This window comes from Ziziphus jujuba, chromosome 10, assembly GCF_031755915.1.
Source record: "Ziziphus jujuba cultivar Dongzao chromosome 10, ASM3175591v1".
NCBI lineage: Eukaryota > Viridiplantae > Streptophyta > Magnoliopsida > Rosales > Rhamnaceae > Ziziphus > Ziziphus jujuba.
The window spans coordinates 26,325,934-26,342,887 of record NC_083388.1 but is presented as its reverse complement, the minus strand read 5'-3'; the positions used below and the strand labels follow the sequence as shown (position 1 = coordinate 26,342,887).

At 37.1% G+C, this 16,954-nt stretch overlaps 1 protein-coding gene across 1 annotated transcript; it reads right to left on the bottom strand.

The window, feature by feature from the left end:
* Window positions 1-6,101: 6,101 nt before the first annotated feature.
* On the bottom strand, window positions 6,102-7,057 carry LOC132799718 (vignain-like). Its single transcript, XM_060812177.1, has 3 exons — window positions 6,976-7,057; window positions 6,657-6,874; window positions 6,102-6,338 (listed from the first exon to the last, which is right to left on the bottom strand). Exons 1-3 carry the CDS (start codon window positions 7,055-7,057, stop codon window positions 6,102-6,104), a joined length of 537 nt encoding a protein of 178 aa, XP_060668160.1.
* Window positions 7,058-16,954: the final 9,897 nt, after the last annotated feature.

The window sequence follows — 16,954 nt, the reverse complement described above, 5'->3', positions numbered from 1 at the left end:
CAACCCAGTGGATAAAAACAACTACACGTCCAATACAGTATACAGAGCATTATACAGATAAATGTGGAATTTATAAAATGACAGATAAGAAGCAATACAAGATAGAGAGGAAAAAGGAAAGAAAAACTTCTTGAACCTTCAGCAACGAACTGAGACGTTGGGCTCGCCCCGGACAATCAACGTCTCCAACCTGGACCTAGGGGAACGGAATTTAAGAGTGTGAGATGCTAATCATCTCAGTGAAGTGACCCTAACTACTATACACCTTTAATATAAATAATATACCAAATAAAGGGATTTAATAAATCAATACCGAACAATTAAATAAATAAATAAATAAACAACTGAAGTAACAATTTCTCTCAAAACCCTCACTATTCACTCCGTTGGAAATGTTCCCCTTTTTAAAACATTTTCACAAAACCCGATATTCGTACTTCCCGAAAACCAATGAACCAAATAAATTAATAAACAACAAATAAACAAATAAATACCCCAAATATAAATATTCTGTAATAAATTATAATAAATAATTTTTTTTAACACCTTTGGGGTTTTAAACTTTATTTGAAAATTACACTTGACAATTACACATGACGCACCACACCATATACCGGTGATGCCCTCCGATACCCAGCGTCCCGAGCACCGACTGGCGGGGAGGTTAAAGAGAGAAACCTGCAACGGCACTTCGGCATCCCGACAGTACCGCTGCTAAAACCATCTCCCGGCCAAGGGAGGGGCTGCTGTGGCCAATATCAAACTTGCCTGCCCAGTCCAATGGCAACCACGGGAGAAATAATCACGACGCGCTAAACCACATAATAACCGCGCGCTACCACGTGTCCATACACCATACACCAGAACACCAATACTGTATGAGTGCGTCTAAAAATAAACATTAATAACCAACCGTACCGTTTTCCAAAATTACAGTGGGAAATATATTAAATTATCACACATACCGTCCCACATATTTTTATTTAATAAACCGGTACGAAACAGCGATAACAACAAACCACAATTTTTTCGAAATACGAGATTCAATAATAAAAATACCGCGGGCATAATTTATAAAATTTAAACAAATATTTTCGTAAAATATTTAACCCAATTATGCCCGAAAAATCATATTTGAAACCACGTACAAATACTACCGAAATACACTTTGCTCATGCACAATAAATAAATTAAACTACAATAAAACCATAACCAAATTGTACCACATGAGCATAAATTAAATACCAATTAAACATAATTAATTGCCCAAAAATGATATAAAATCCAGACACAATTAATTACCGAAAATACTTGCTCATGTGTAATAAATACCATTTAATCACAATAAAATAATAATCGGAAATTTCTTAATGACCCCAAAATTTCATTTAGCACCAATGGGTAATTATATATAAAATAATATTTTTTCCTGATTATATTTAAAGTACACCACATGAGCACCAATTACACATATCAAATTAATACCACATAAATACAATTAATTACCCCAAAAATATTTTTAAAGGTGGGTCACTCACCTGGAGCACGCAATTAACCTACGATCCACCACGGGATCAATTTCACGACTCACCGGTGCTCCTAGAACAAAATTCACAGACAGTCAAATAAATTAATATTTTAATCGGGTAAGTAATACCCGGTACCCGGGGGGTCAAACACAAACTTTAACCAAAATGGTCGAATAATATACCGAATCGAAGCTTGAGCGACGAGGATTACCAATCCGGTCTCCATCGACCCCAATTCCGCCGGAGGTGGCCGGAATTTGGTCGGGAAGCTTCGGCCGGATTTAAACTTAAGGGATCTTTCAAACGGTGGGGATTTTGGGCAATCTAACCCCAGAAATGGACTCAGAGGGGTCGAAAATGGTGGGATAGAGTTATGGGTCGGGCTGGTTTGGTCGGAAACGGCGAGAATCGCCGGAAAATTTCAAGTCGCCGCCGTGGACTTCACCGGCCCGATCTGGGCGCGTCCGGGAGATTTGGTGGCTGAGGTCGCGAGGTGGTAGGCTACACCGGTGGTCGGCGTTTGTGGCATTCCGGCGACTGTAATCCGGCCAAACGCCGGTCAAACAGAGAGAGGGAGAGAGTCAAAGGAGAGAGAGAGAGGGAAAAGTTTTTACTGGTTTTTTGATGGCTCGGGGAAGAAGAAGGGAAAAAAGAAAAGAAAAGGAAAAGAAAGAAAAAAAAACAGGTGTTTTCCCACGTGAGGAAAAGAAAGAAAAAGAAAAACAAAAACAAAAGAAAAAGGAAAAGAAAAACAAAAACAAAAACAAAAGAAAAAGGAAAAGAAAAAGAAAAAGGAAAAAGGAAAAATAAAAATAATTAAATAAAAAAATATTATTATTAAAATAATAATAAAAATAATTTAATATTACACATGGTTGACATGTGGCACCTCACTATGGTGACACATGGTCACCTTCATTAAGTCACACGTGGCACCTCGTTACGCGTTTAAAAAATAATATTAAAATAATACAGTATTTGAAAAACTTTACAGGTCCATAATTTTCAAATCACATGTCCAAATCGGACGTGCTGCTAGTCTACGGACTCGTATCGACAAGCACTTCACAACCATGCATGAGTCAACGCTCAACTTTGCATGAACAAAAAAGTCAACTCCGGCACCCCTTGGACAGTTTGGACCTCAACTTGTTTTGCTCATAACTTTCAAACCGTAGCTCCGTTTTCAAGGTGCTACCAGTCTACGAACTCGTGCCAACGTGTACTTCGTAACGGTACCTCAGTCAACCTAGAATTCCAACTGGGTCAAAAAGTCAAAGGTCAATCTAGGTCAACGTGCAAAAATTTCCGACATGGTTCGGGACGGGGTGTTACAATAGAAGTGTGTTTTCAGTGCAAGTAATTTTTGGTTAGTCCTACCCTTAGGGGAGGTGCTGCCGGATTTTCCGTTGAAAGGTTCGGTGGTATTTCCCTGGGATCAGAACTTGTCTAGGGTTCCGGGGAAGGAATTCTGGACGGGTCCTGACACTCCTCCCTCCTTTCTCTCTCCTCTCCTCGGCTTCCGTATTTTGCCAAAATAAAAGCTACCCATGGGTGACACTGTTCACTCATGGGATTGGCTGAAATTGCGACACGTGGCATACACTATTCACTCAAGCCAAATATATTAAAATATTAAGGTATTTGAAAAACTTCGCATGTCCATAACTTTTTAACCAGATGTCCAATTTAAGTGTGCCTCTAGTCTATGAACTCGTTTGGACGAGTACTTCACAACCATGCATGAGTCAAAGCTCAACTTTGCATGAACAAAAAGTTAACTTCGGCAACCCTTGAACAGTTTGGACCTCAATTTATTTTGCTCATAACTTTCAAACCGTAGCTCTGTTTTCAAGGTGCTATTGGTCTATGAACTCGTGACAACGTGTACTTCATAAAGGTACCTCGATCAATGTGAAATTCCATAAGGAGCAAAAAGTCAACATTTGATCCCTTCTCGGTCAACAACGGTCAAACCCAGTCAAACTTGGTCAAATTTTAGAAATTTCCGGTGTACTTGGGGACGGGGTGTTACACTATGACTCATTATAATTGACCTCTCTCATAAGTAAATAATAGATTAGAGTAAGGAAGCATAATAGAATAAAAATGTATAGTAAATAATCCTAAGTTCTTGTTAGATTATGACCAACACTGCAGTTCTTTTCAAAGAATCATCTACCATATTTTTTTTCTTTTTTTCTAAAATACTCTTGATGTTAATGAAATAAAAATGAAACCATACTTGAATGTTAATTTTACAGATTTCTCTTTAACTATATAAAAATTTCAAATAAATATAATAAATCTGCTCTTAGAACAGAAGAACAAAATAAATAAATAAACTTAAATTAATATGAGAAATCTACTTTTGGAACCGAATATATAAGAAGCCGAGCGAAGTCAAATTTTCTCAGGAGAATTAAGAAAGAAAAAAAAAAAAAGTATCCAAACAAAATCAAAATTGTGAGGAAAATCCACCTATTACGAAGAACTAAACTGAGAAGATGCTTTGTAAGGAATTTTTAAATTGAAAACTGATTTATTTCCTACAATGATTATAGGAATTTATTTTTTCATATATATTTATAATTTTAGTAGTTTTTATGCTTTTATTCTTTTTGTTGACTCTATTTGTGGATTTTGAAGTTCAATAGCTTTCATCTGCCTTAACTTCAAAGTAGTAAACAATATAATTATATTTTTTGAGCCATTTGTCCAAAACTACTCAGCTAGAATTTCCAAGTTTCTTTTCTTCATTTGATTACAGTCAAGATATGTTTGAATTGATGATCCAAATTCTATTTGGTCCAATCCGAAAAACTCATGGTATAACTCGTTTGATGAAATTTATTTTGTGACAATTTTGAAGCTTTATAGTAGTAGTGGAGGCTTATTGAAACTTAATTCAATACAGAACTCATCACAGCAAGCATATAGAAAGAAACAAACAAGAAGAATCACACAAAGAACACACAAATTTTACGAGGTTCGGTCTAGAAATGACCTACATCCTTGGTGAACTCCATCCAAGAAGTTTTTGCACTATGAACAAAAACAAATACACCATTGCAGCAGTTTCTCTCTTGATTTTACAGATTCTCTACACCCATAAACCACACTAGAAACCCCTTTACAACCTCTCTCTTTCTCACAAATCACTCACCCAGAATGATCCTAAACAATACCAAGAGAAAGAGAAATACAATGAGAAAGAGGTTACAAGAAGAAAAGAGAAAACCAAAAAAAAAAAGCTTTGATCGAGAACTAACTGCTTCTGTCATATATTTTCTGTTTCTGTAGTTAAACCATTATTTATAAACCTCCAAAATAGAAAACTAACTGCTGACTCATCCTAACCACTTCCTTAAGTGCAACGGCACCGTTTCACAACTGATGCTTATAAGAAATGTTGACTTTGACCATCTCTCAATTGAATCACAACCAGCAAGGCTCAAGACCGAAGCCCACCATTGAGCCCTTTGGGGGTGCAGGGGCAAAGCCCCCCCGGTATGGACTGATCTAACCTGGTTTAGTTTTAGATTTATTCTGTACTATATGTTTACTCTTTTAGCATTTTTTGGTTGTATTGAGTTTTGTAGCCACTCTATTTGTTCTTTTTTAGAGTTTTCCATGTAAATCTGTGTGTATGTTTTGTTTTTATTCTTGTTCTTCTATTATTATTGTTTTTGTCCTATTTTCGTAACAAGATACTTTCTGATATGCGGAAGCTTTCAGCAGATGGCGAATGAAACTTATCTTTCCATGAATTTCTAATTATTTATATTATTGGTTGAATTTTGTAGTAGCCTTTTTCGCTGGTGTTCTTTTTTTTTTTTTCTTTTTTTTTTTGAGATACATGATTAGGTCGTCTTCCTAGCAGCTAAATTTTAGGGGTTAATGGTTACTTAAAGTTTAGCACTTGGAGAACTTACCCATTTGAGCTAAATTGGGATTTATGAGTGCATATTTACACATTAAAGAAACTTTACATGCTTTTTGATGGCCATACCAACTACATGTATACTGTACACATACGCATATAAGGATACACAGCGGCAACTTAAGTGTTGAGCATTTTTCTAATCTGGTTAAGCCTTTTAACAATTGGATGTATAGTCTCAATGGTTTTACCATTGGGCCAGTCCTACGAACTTGGTTCATATATAGTATAAACATTAGTTTTGGCATTTTTTGTATTTGAAAACCAAAATTGTTTACTTTCCTAAGGCTTGAAAGGAAACCAAATCGTTTAAAAGTATTTTAAGTTGGTCGAAATATGATTTAAAAAATGAGAGGCAAACCTTCAAAATATTACCCTGTGAAGAAAATGACAGCTATAATGAAATTGATCAATTTTGGATAAGGGAGGTATTAGCTTTCTAAAAAAAATCAAATAATATAAATACATGAAAGATCAAAAGACGTCGGTAGATAGCTTTAAAACAATAAATAAAAGAAAACATTGCTAATAACACATCCAAGATTAATGATAAAAAAAAAGGGAAAAAAAGAAAAAAAGAAAAAAAAAAAAAACCAAAAAGATAGTATTAAACTACGTTAGGTATTCTTTCAGTCTTCATGGATCAAGGGATAGTAGATGGGATAGTAGGCTCTGTTAGGGTCTGAGACACTCTTTGCCAGTCTTGCGTAACCCTCATCACCCCAACCTTCACCCCAAGTATTTTTAACATGCCAGTATTTTTCATAGTACTCATTCTGTCCCTGTCCAACTATCACCATCGCATGACCACTTTCATTAGTACCACCATTATCATATTTTACCACGGGCTCAAGACTGACAATGTTCTGACAAATCAAACTTTGTAAGATAAAATTAAATTTAATATTATATAAAAAAATTAAAAATAAAAGTAAAAACTTACCGAATTTTGACATTTTTAGAAATTTGATGTCAAATAGAAACATCCTACAACCGGGTGCTCTTCTACGATGCTTTCAATTTTATTGAAAACGTCTACTTTTTTAAAGGCTTATACGCCCCAATATGTTTCCTGATCTTCTGTCCGCTGCACAAAAATAAATTAGAATAAATTAGCACAGAGGTAGTGAACAATGTGATACATTTAAATAATACTAATTAAAAAAAGCTTTACAATTCAAGACCTCATTTTTCTCAGAGATTTCTCCTTTCCAAGGATAATCAGCTTCACATGCAATCCCATTTGTTTTTATATAATCAAATGCCCACTCGACATGACCACTGCCTGGATAGTTGTCTATCAGCTCTTGTGCTGATAAAGGGGATTGCAAGCGATTATCAGGATTTTGCCTGTTGTGCAACATCTCCACAAGATCGCAAACAGCAACAGCCCAACATGCTTCTATATTGTCAATATATATATATAAGTATATATAGAAATAAGTTAAATGGAAAAGAAATTAATTATTAAAAAAATAAAAAAGTAATAGTCGAACAACTTACTAGTGTTGCCTTGGTCTCTAACTCCAGTCATCCACTCTGCGTTCCTCCAATTAATATCAGGTCTTTTATGATACCAAGACATTATAACTTATGAGATATAAACTGAGAGTGTGCACAGTTTAGATTTAGAATATGGGAGTGTAATGGAATGGAAATCAGAAAGACCAACGAAACCTAATTGCCCCTATGCATTTGCACTGAAACTGATGGAGTACATGCGAAAAGTGACAGTGTGCTGGGTAATCGAATACGTAAAGCTTCTATTTATTGTAAATTGAGAGAGCTAACATGCGGCTTTAGATGACAAAAATGGAAAAAAAAAAAATTCTAAATATAACTATAAAATGCAAAGAAATCTTAAAAGAATAGAGAGTATTTAGGGAGATCAATTAATTGACCTCTATATATATATATATATATAAAAGAATTCTACAATAGGCAAAGTTAGGAACCATATAATTGTTGACAATTATTCATAGCTGTTCGATTTGCATGATCAAACAAATTGGACGGTTGTGCATGTCGACTTCCTTTATAACGGCAATCCCGTTTATATATGTACATATATATAGCAAGAAAGTCCATTATTTTATTTTCTTTCCTATTTATATATGTGCTTTCTTTCATTTATTTATGAAATTTAGGTTATAGCGGCCTTGGTAAGCTGAGAAAGTGCTAACATAGAAAACTAGTTTATTTTCAAAATACACACACACACACACACACACACATATATATATATACACACATTAAGAGATGTTAAATATGGAGAGCTAGAGGTAGTATGTATTGCTGTTAAAAATACGACTTTATATTACAAAAGTGGAAATATATATATATAAACATAAATATAAAAGGCAATAAAATCTAAGAAACATCAAGATTATTAGAGAGGTCCGTTGTTTTTCTTTCCTTTTCTAATTTGCCGAGTGCGGTTGGTCTTGCTTCAAAAAATTTTATATTTACATTTTTATTTATGGAATTTAGGTATAGTGTTGTTGGTGAACTGAGAGAGTTCTAACATAAAAAAGCCCTAGGTATTTTCCACATATATATATATATATATATTAAGAGATGTTAAATATTGTATAAATAAATAAGGAGAGGTAGAGATCGTATGGATTGCTATATTTAGTACGACTTTAGATTACAAAAATGGAAATATATATATATATATATGAGGCAAAAAAATCTAAGAAATATAGAGATTATTTAGATAGGTGATCAATTAATTGGCCAATATGTGTATATATATATATGTATATAACAAGAAAGTCCATTATTTTTCTTTCCTCCTTTTGTGAAGTGTTGTTGGACTTGCTTCAAAAGATTTTATATACGTATATATCTATATATGTATATATGCTGTTAGTTATTTACGGAATTTAGGTTATGCTAGTGTTGATATTCACCTTCTTTTATATGTCACTTTGTATATGAATGACAGTTAATGTATATCTTTCCATTAATATTATGACCCTTGTAATTAATTTTGTTTTTATTCAATAATTGATTTTTAACTATTATCTATTATGGAAAGTGAGATTTCAATGTTTTGTATAATTTTAGTGTAGTCTTGGCTTCTTTTTCTTCTTCATCGATTCAAAGAGTTCTCTTTATTTTTATTTATCAATTTTTTTTTTTTTTTTACTCCAATTCAGATTTCCGATTAATTTCATAGATATGGATCAAACTACAGTAAATTGAATTTTAATGCTTATGTAAATATGGATTAAACTATTATCTATTAACTTATAAGATTTCAATGTTTTGTACAATTTTACTGTAGTCCTAGCTTCTTTTTCTTCTCCATCGATTCAAAAAATTATTTTTATTTTTATTTATCACTTTATTTTTTTACTTTTGACTCCAATTTAGATTTCCAATAAATTTTATAGATATGGATTAAAATACAATCAATTAAATTATAGTGCTTATATAAATATGGATTAAACATGCATGCTTATAAAAGTTCCAAACCTCTACCTCTCTTTGAAAAATATCGTATGTATACTATTAGTTGATGAACCACGAAAGAACATGGATTTGAATGTACTTTGTCATCAACATGCTTTCTGCCCTAAAAAAATTCTTCTCAAAGTGGTAAAATTTCTCGAACAATAAAAAAAAAAAAATTCTTGGTGTAAAATTTTAGAAGTCAACTCTTGAAATTTGGAATTGATATAGAGAAAAAGAAAGAAGATGCTAGCCTTTTTATTTTAGACCGAAGATGCTATGCTGCTACCATAAAAATTGTTAAAATCTCAAAGCTTATTAAAGCATCATAACTATAACTAAGTAGAAAGTTTGTTAGCTTTTTCCTATTTGCTGTTCTAATAAGTAGGGACACCGGACGATTATGGTTTTCATTTTGAGGGAAAATGTCAGGAACCGTCCAAAATTCCTCACCGGAATCCTAGACAAGCCCTGATCCTAGGGAAACCCTACTGGACCCTCCAATGAAAAATCCGACAGAACCTCCCCTAAGGGTTGGACTTACCACAATTTTCATGCACTGAAAATACACTTCTATATACACCCCTTATTCCTCCCATATAGGGCCTCATACGGGAACATCCCAATACTCGCTTGATAACTATTATTATAAATAAATTCTATCAATGGCAATTGTTCGTCCCAGCTACCACGAAATTGCATAACATAAGACCTTAGCATATCTTCTAATGTCTGAATTATGCGCTCAACTTGTCCATCAGATTGCGGGTGAAAGGCGGTACTGTTGTTAAGTCTTGCTCCTAACGTATCAACCAACTTCCGCCATAGCCGTGAAGTAAAACGTGGATCTCGGTAAGATACGATGGCGAGTGGTACTCCATGAAGAATCATAATACGTTGTACAAACAACTAGGCTAATTTCTCGGGTGAGAAACGCTTTCATACCAGTAAGAAGTGTGCCGACTTGGTAAGACGATCAATAATCACCCAAATACCATCGTATCTCCTAGGTGTAGGGGGAAGCCTGAACACAAAATCCATATTGAGTTCTTCCCACTTCCATACGGGAATATGTAAGGATTGGAGTAACCTTGAAGGCTTCTGTCTTTCTGCCTTTACTTGTTGGCAAATTAAGCATTTTGATACAAAATCTGCCACTTCCCTTTTCATGCCAATCCACCAATAATACCTAACAAGCGTTCGGTACCTATGCGCCTCCTCTAAGATCTCCTTATTGAGTTCTGGAATATCAGGAACGCAAAGTCTTCCTTTATACACGAGGGCCCCATCCCTCCTTATGGAAAACTCCGGATCAAGACCTTCTTGTACCTTGCTCTTAATTGTTTTCAATTTAGGATCTTCCATTTAAGTCTCCAATATACGATCCACTAACACCAGTCACACCTGAAAACTAGCCATAAGGACTCCAAAAGGATGCATATGCATTAACACCCCTATTTTCTTCAACTCCACCATGAGAGGTAGTTGGATGGCTTGAATGTGGGCGAGAGATCCGGTAGCCTTCCTACTCAAAGCATCTGCTACTACATTCACCTGGCCCGGGTGATAATTAGTCACACAGTCATAATCCTTCAACAACTCCATCCATTTCCTTTGCCTCATATTTAGTTCCTTTTGAGTGAAAATGTACTTGAGGCTTTTGTGGTCGGTATAAATTTGGCATGTGTGAGATCCCACATCGGTTGGAAAAGGGAACGAAGCATGACTTATAAGCGTGTGGATACCTTTCCCTTCAAGATGCATTTTAAACCCATGAGGGGCTAGGTATCTGGGGCTAGGAGGGCCTTGGGCCTGACACCAGTGAACCCAAAGCGGACAATATCTTGATGCGGGTGGTCTGGGCTGTTACAGATGGTATCAGAGCCAGTACCCAAATCAGTGTGCCAGCGAGGACACTGGGCCCCAATGGGGGGAGGATTGTGAGATCCCACATCGGTTGGAAAAGGGGAACGAAGCATGGCTTATAAGCATGTGGATACCTTTCCCTTCAAGATGTGTTTTAAACTCGTGAGGGGCTAGGAGGGCCTTGGGCCTGAACCCGGTGAACCCAAAGCGGACAATATCTTGATGCGGGTGGTCTGGGCTGTTACAGCATGTGGCCCCATACAAGTAGTGTCTCCACTTCTTTAGAGCAAAGACTACCACTGCCAATTCTAAGTCATGCGTAGGGTAGTTTTGCTCGTGCTGCTTCAATTTCCATGAGGCATATGTTACCACCCTTTGATTCTGCATTAGCACGCAACCCAACCCTTGATGGGATGCATCACAATAGACTTCAAAACCCTCATTCCCATTAGGTAAGGTTAAGACAGGTGTGGAAGTCAACCTTTGCTTCAATTCCTGAAAACTCTGCTCACACCTGTCCGTCCAGCTAAATTCAACATTCTTTCGAGTTAAGTTGTGAAGTGGTCTGGCAATTCTTAAAAACCTTTCTATAAAACGACGGTAGTATCCCGCTAATCCAAGAAAACTTCATACTTCCCTCACCGTAGTAAGGTGCTTCCAATTCAACACTGCCTTCACCTTATCAAGGTCCACATATATACTTTCGGCTGACACAATGTGTCCGAGAAAACCCATTTGATTTAACCAAAACTCGCACTTGTCGAATTTAGCATAAAACTAATGCTGTCTTAGAGTTTGGAGCACTCTCCTCAAATGCTTCATGTGCTCCTTTTGGCTTCTAGAATAGATCAGAATGTCATCTATAAATACAATGATGAAACGGTCCAAGTACGGACGAAACACCCGATTCATCAAATCCATGAAAGCTGCTGGGGCATTAGTAAGTCCGAATGACATCACTAGGAACTCATAGTGTCCGTACTCGTCCTAAAGGCAGTCTTGGGAATATCCGACTCTCGAATCCTTAACTGATGATATCCAGATCTTAAGTCGATCTTAGAAAACACTTTGGCACCTTGGAGTTGATCGAATAGGTCATCTATTCTTGGCAATGGGTAACGATTAGGGATGGTTACCTTGTTAAGTTGTTGGTAGTCGATGCACAATCTTAGACTACCATCGTTCTTCTTCACAAATAATATTGGAACTCCCCATGGCGATATGCTTGGTCTAATAAATCCTTTATCCACTAAATCTTGCAATTGTACCTTTAGCTCCCTTAACTCCGTTGGAGCCATTCGATACGGTGGCAAAGAAATGGGTCCGGTGCCTGGAATCACTTCAATAGAAAAGTTAATTTCCTTTTCCGGAGTCAATCCCGGTAACTCCTCAGGAAACACATCCGAAAAGTCCCTCACCACAGGCACGTCTTCCAATCTAACCCCACTTACTCGGGTATCTACCACACAAGCTAAATACCCTTGGCAACCCTTATTCAATAGCTTCTTGGCGGTGAAGGTAGATATTAATCTTGGAAAAGACCTCCCAACTTCTCCACGAAATACCACTTCAGGCAAACCTGGCCTCCTAAATGTAACTTCTTTATTATAACAATCTATGGAAGCATGGTTCCTTGCTAACCAATCCATGCCCAAGATTACGTCAAGTTCAGATAGATCCAACAGGATCAAGTCAACCTCCATTACTTGATCTTCGATACAGAAGAAACACCCTTTTGATTATCTGGCTAGGCCATAAGGATTCTCCTGCAGGAGTGGCTATTTCTAGTAGAAATCCTAAAGGAGTAGGGGTCATACTGACCCGAGTGAAAAATTCTTTTGAGATGACTGAATGTGTTGCTCCTGGATCTATAAGCATAAGTGCATCATTACCAAAAATATTTAGTGTACCTGTAACCACATCTAGAGTAACTAGGGCTTCTTGCTGCATCATCGCGAACACTCGACACTGACCTGCTTGCTGGGGCCTCCGTCCTTTACCTCTACTCAGCCCAGCAGGCTGTGGGGCTAATCCTGATGAACCACCTGCCGCCTGACTCCCTCGGGAACTCTGACCTCGAGATCCACTAACCTGCTGTGATGGTGGCCTTGCCCCTAACATCGCAGTCTCTCCATAGGGGCAATATGTTTTTATGTGTCCCCCCTGCCCACACTGGAAACACACACCCTCATACTGACAAACTCCATGGTGTGCTTTATTACAAAGTCTGCAAAACGGCTTGGGACTAAGACCAGACCGCTGATACGAACTCGTGCCGCTGCTAATAGAATGACGAGCTGGGGTGTACGACGACTTCTCCGTGGCAAAGTACCTAGCGGGTTCCGTCCTCCTCTACTTGAGGAGCCTGAACTATGACTCTTTTTGGATGCTCCCTGACTAGGTGCCCCACTATATGAACCCTGAAATGATCTACGCCTTGAGGGCTTACGCATCTCTACTTGCCTCTCTAACTCAAGCACTGCATCCCTAGCAAACTGATAAGTAGGATGCACTGATCCGGCAAGGGTAAGGGCTATGTTCTTATTCAAGCCATCTATAAATCTCACCTTCTTCGTATGGTCATCGGGAATCATATGCATATAGAATTCGGATAGCTCCCGAAACTTCTGCTCGTACTCAAAAACAGTCATATTCCCTTGCTGCAACTCCTCAAAAACAGTCATGGCCTCACGATAGGCAGGAGGGCAATATTTGGTGGTGAAGGCAATCTTAAACTGATCCCATGTGTGCCTCCTACGAGTCTTTTCCACCTTCTACCACTTCCTGGTGTCACCTTCTAACATAAAGCCGGAGATCCTAACCATATCTTTGTCGGGGCACTGCATCCCTTCTTCTAGGATTTTCTCCATATTAGATAGCCAATTCATAGCTGTAGCTGGACCTTGGGTTCCATCAAAACTCACGGCTCCCAATCATCGAGCCTGGTCCACGGAATGATTACTAGAGCTCGAACTCTCTAATGCTTAAGTCAGTTGAGAGACAAGATTTCTAAGGCTCGACCTGCTTCTGGAACTCTCAGCCGAGCCTTCTCAAGTGCTACGTGCGCCCCGCCTATGCATCGTAGCAAATTCTGAAGAAACAACAAGAGTTTAGAGATAAAACACTTAAGCACGATTACAAAAAGGAGAAATTTACGGATAGGATGTACAGCAACGCACAGTCCCTTAGGAATACTAGAACCTAGAGATCTGATACCAATCTGTCAGGACCCGTCCAAAATTCCTCACGGGAACCCTTGACAAGCCCTGATCCTAGGGAAACCCTACCGGACCCTCCAATGAAAAATCCGATAGAACCTCCCCTAAGGGTTGGACTTACCACAATTTTCCTGCACTGAAAATACACTTCTATATACACCCCTTATTCCTCCCACTTTACTACAAAATATTACCACAAATTTCAGCACTTCAAATAAATGACAAGGAACTAATGTAATAATTAAGGAAATATATTCTATGGTATACAGAGCATCATAAGATACAATTAAGTACGAAAGTTTTACAACAAAGTAGAAAGAAAATTACATAATAAGAAACGAAGGAAAGAAGACTTCTCGAAGTTCCGAAAATGATCAAACTGTCGAGCTCACCCTAATTGAACAATGTCTACCACCTTCTAAGGGAACGAAATTTGAAAACATGAGATACTAATAATCTCAGTGAGCGACCCATTCTACTAACTACTAATAATCAAGTAATTTAGCAGTAAGCAAATGAATAAGTAATTATTAAATAAATAAATACATGAATGGTTTAGTAATAATGGTTGAAAATAATTTTTCTCTCAAAACCCTCAGGGTCACTCAGTTGGAAATGTTTCCTTTTTAAAACGTTTTCACAAAACCCGATATTTTATGCCCAAGATTCAGAAAAATAATTAACCAATAATTTACAAATAAAACACAACAAATTAAGAATCCAAAATTAGAATGAGAATAATAATGGAAATGAAAATGACTTGTGTAACAATCCTAAAAGAATAACAACGTATCATCAACAGATAATATAAAGATATCCATGATAATCCTATTTAAACAATTTAGAAAATAATAAAATAATTAGAATAACACAATTAATTGAATGATTAAATAAAGGAATAATTTAATCAAAATAAAACACCCATTTAAAATAAATGTTAAGAATATAATAAAATGAAAGAAAATATAATATATTAGAATGGATTTCAATATAACACCAGTGGCACCAACGGTACCCAGCATCCCAAGGTACCGCTAGACAGGAGGTTAAAGAGAGAAATCGGCATACGGTCATGTGGCGTCCCACCACGCCGCTGCAAACAGACGTCCTACTTAAAACGAATTATTTTAATATTTTAATCGGGTAACTCCCGAATGGGTACCCGGGAAGCGAACACAAACGACAACCAAAATTTACGAGTAATATACCGAATCGAAGCTTGTGAAACGAGGATTACGAATCTGGTCTTACTTCACGGAGATCGGACCCGAGGTGGCCGGAATTTTGCTAGAAAGTTTCAGATTTTAGGCCTTCGATTCTCACAATCCATTTAGAATTAACGAAACTGGACACCGAATTTGGGTTCAGAGGGTCGGAATTAGTTGGAAAGGAAGGGCGGTGTAATTGGAAACTCGCCGAAAAGTTGATTTCCCGACGAGCCACCATGTTCATTGGAATCCGCCACCACCGGCGGCGCGTCCGGTGGCCACTGGCCGTGATTTTTGGTAGAAGGTAGATCGGGGAATGGGTGACTCAATGGGACAGGCGGTAAGGCAAAAGGATGCCGGAATAGGGAGAAATCTGGGTGCATCGGCGGTCGGCTGGCCAGCCGGTTTTCGAGTAGGCTTCAAGGTGGGATTGCGCGTGTATGGAAATGGTGGCCAGAAAATGGCAAATCGGCGGTGGCCGATTAGGTTTCTCTCTCTAGCTCTCTCTCTCTCTTTCTCTCTCCCCTCCCCCCTCTCTTCACACGGCTCCCATGGGGGTTGAGCCAATAAGAAGCCATCCCATGGGTGCCACTGTGCACTCATGGGACTGGCTAAGGGCTTGACACATGGCATCCGATTTTACACACTAATAAAATAATATAAAATAATACGGTATACGAATAATTTTGCAAGTCCATATCTTTTTAACCAGATGTCCAATTTAAGCGTGCCGCTAGTTTGTGATCTCGTATCAACGAGTACTTTACAACCATAGAAAAGTCAAAACAAAATTCTACAACCATAAAAAGTCAACTCCTGGCACCTTTGGACAGTTCGGATCTCAACTTATTTTGGCCATAACTTTTAAATTGGTAACTCCGATTCGGATGTGCTACTAGTCTACGAACTCGGGGCATCATGTACTTCGCTAGGTACCACGGTCAACTAGAAATTTCACCCGGAACAAAAAGTCAACTTTTTGACCCACTCGGTCAACGGTCAACTTCGATCAACGTGCAAGAATTCCGGTGTAGTTTGGGATGGGGTGTTACAGAAAATAACTACTCACTATCATATTAATGAATTATATATTTTGAAAGCTATGAATGCTTGCGCTTTATTTGAAAGGTATGCATGTTTGTGCTTTTTGTCATTTGCAATGTAAGGCACGTTGTAGCGTGGGACTCCATTTCTTGTATTTAAAAAGAAATAAAAGGTTTAAAATATTTTTAATTTAAAAAAATTGATTTAATCTATCTCTTCTGAATATGTAGTGAAAAAAAATAAGAATAATCCTTGAACAGCACATACAATTAATTTTAGAATGTCCAATGTACGCTTGTAATAACACAATTAGTCACTGGTACTTAGCTGATGACACTTTTATGGTTTAGGATTTTCTTTTTCTAACTTTAAATAAAATAATAATAGATAATTAAATTCACATTTTAAATTTTGTAATTTTAAATAATTATTTAAGATAAGATATTTTGATATGAACCTAATTGTATATATAACACCAACCACAATAAATGTATAAACAAAACTTAAACCTTTATTGATATATAGTCTGAAACAATGACTTAAGTCCGAGATAGTAGATACACCCATGAAAACTAAGTTAATATTGACTCCTATCCTATATCCATGATGATAAGACCAAAAAGAAACAATTATAAATAGCTAAATTAAAAACAATCAGATCAACACTCAAAAAGAGAAATAGCTAAA

Excerpts from the sequence above, each read along its gene's own strand:
- LOC132799718 (XM_060812177.1), bottom strand. The coding sequence starts at position 7,057 with ATGTCTTGGTATCATAAAAGACCTGATATTAATTGGAGGAACGCAGAG. Across the intron at positions 6,875-6,975 it reads TAGAGACCAAGGCAACACTA|AAGCATGTTGGGCTGTTGCT; the intron begins GTAAGTTGTTCG and ends TTGACAATATAG. Across the intron at positions 6,339-6,656 it reads AAATCTCTGAGAAAAATGAG|AACATTGTCAGTCTTGAGCC; the intron begins GTCTTGAATTGT and ends TTGATTTGTCAG.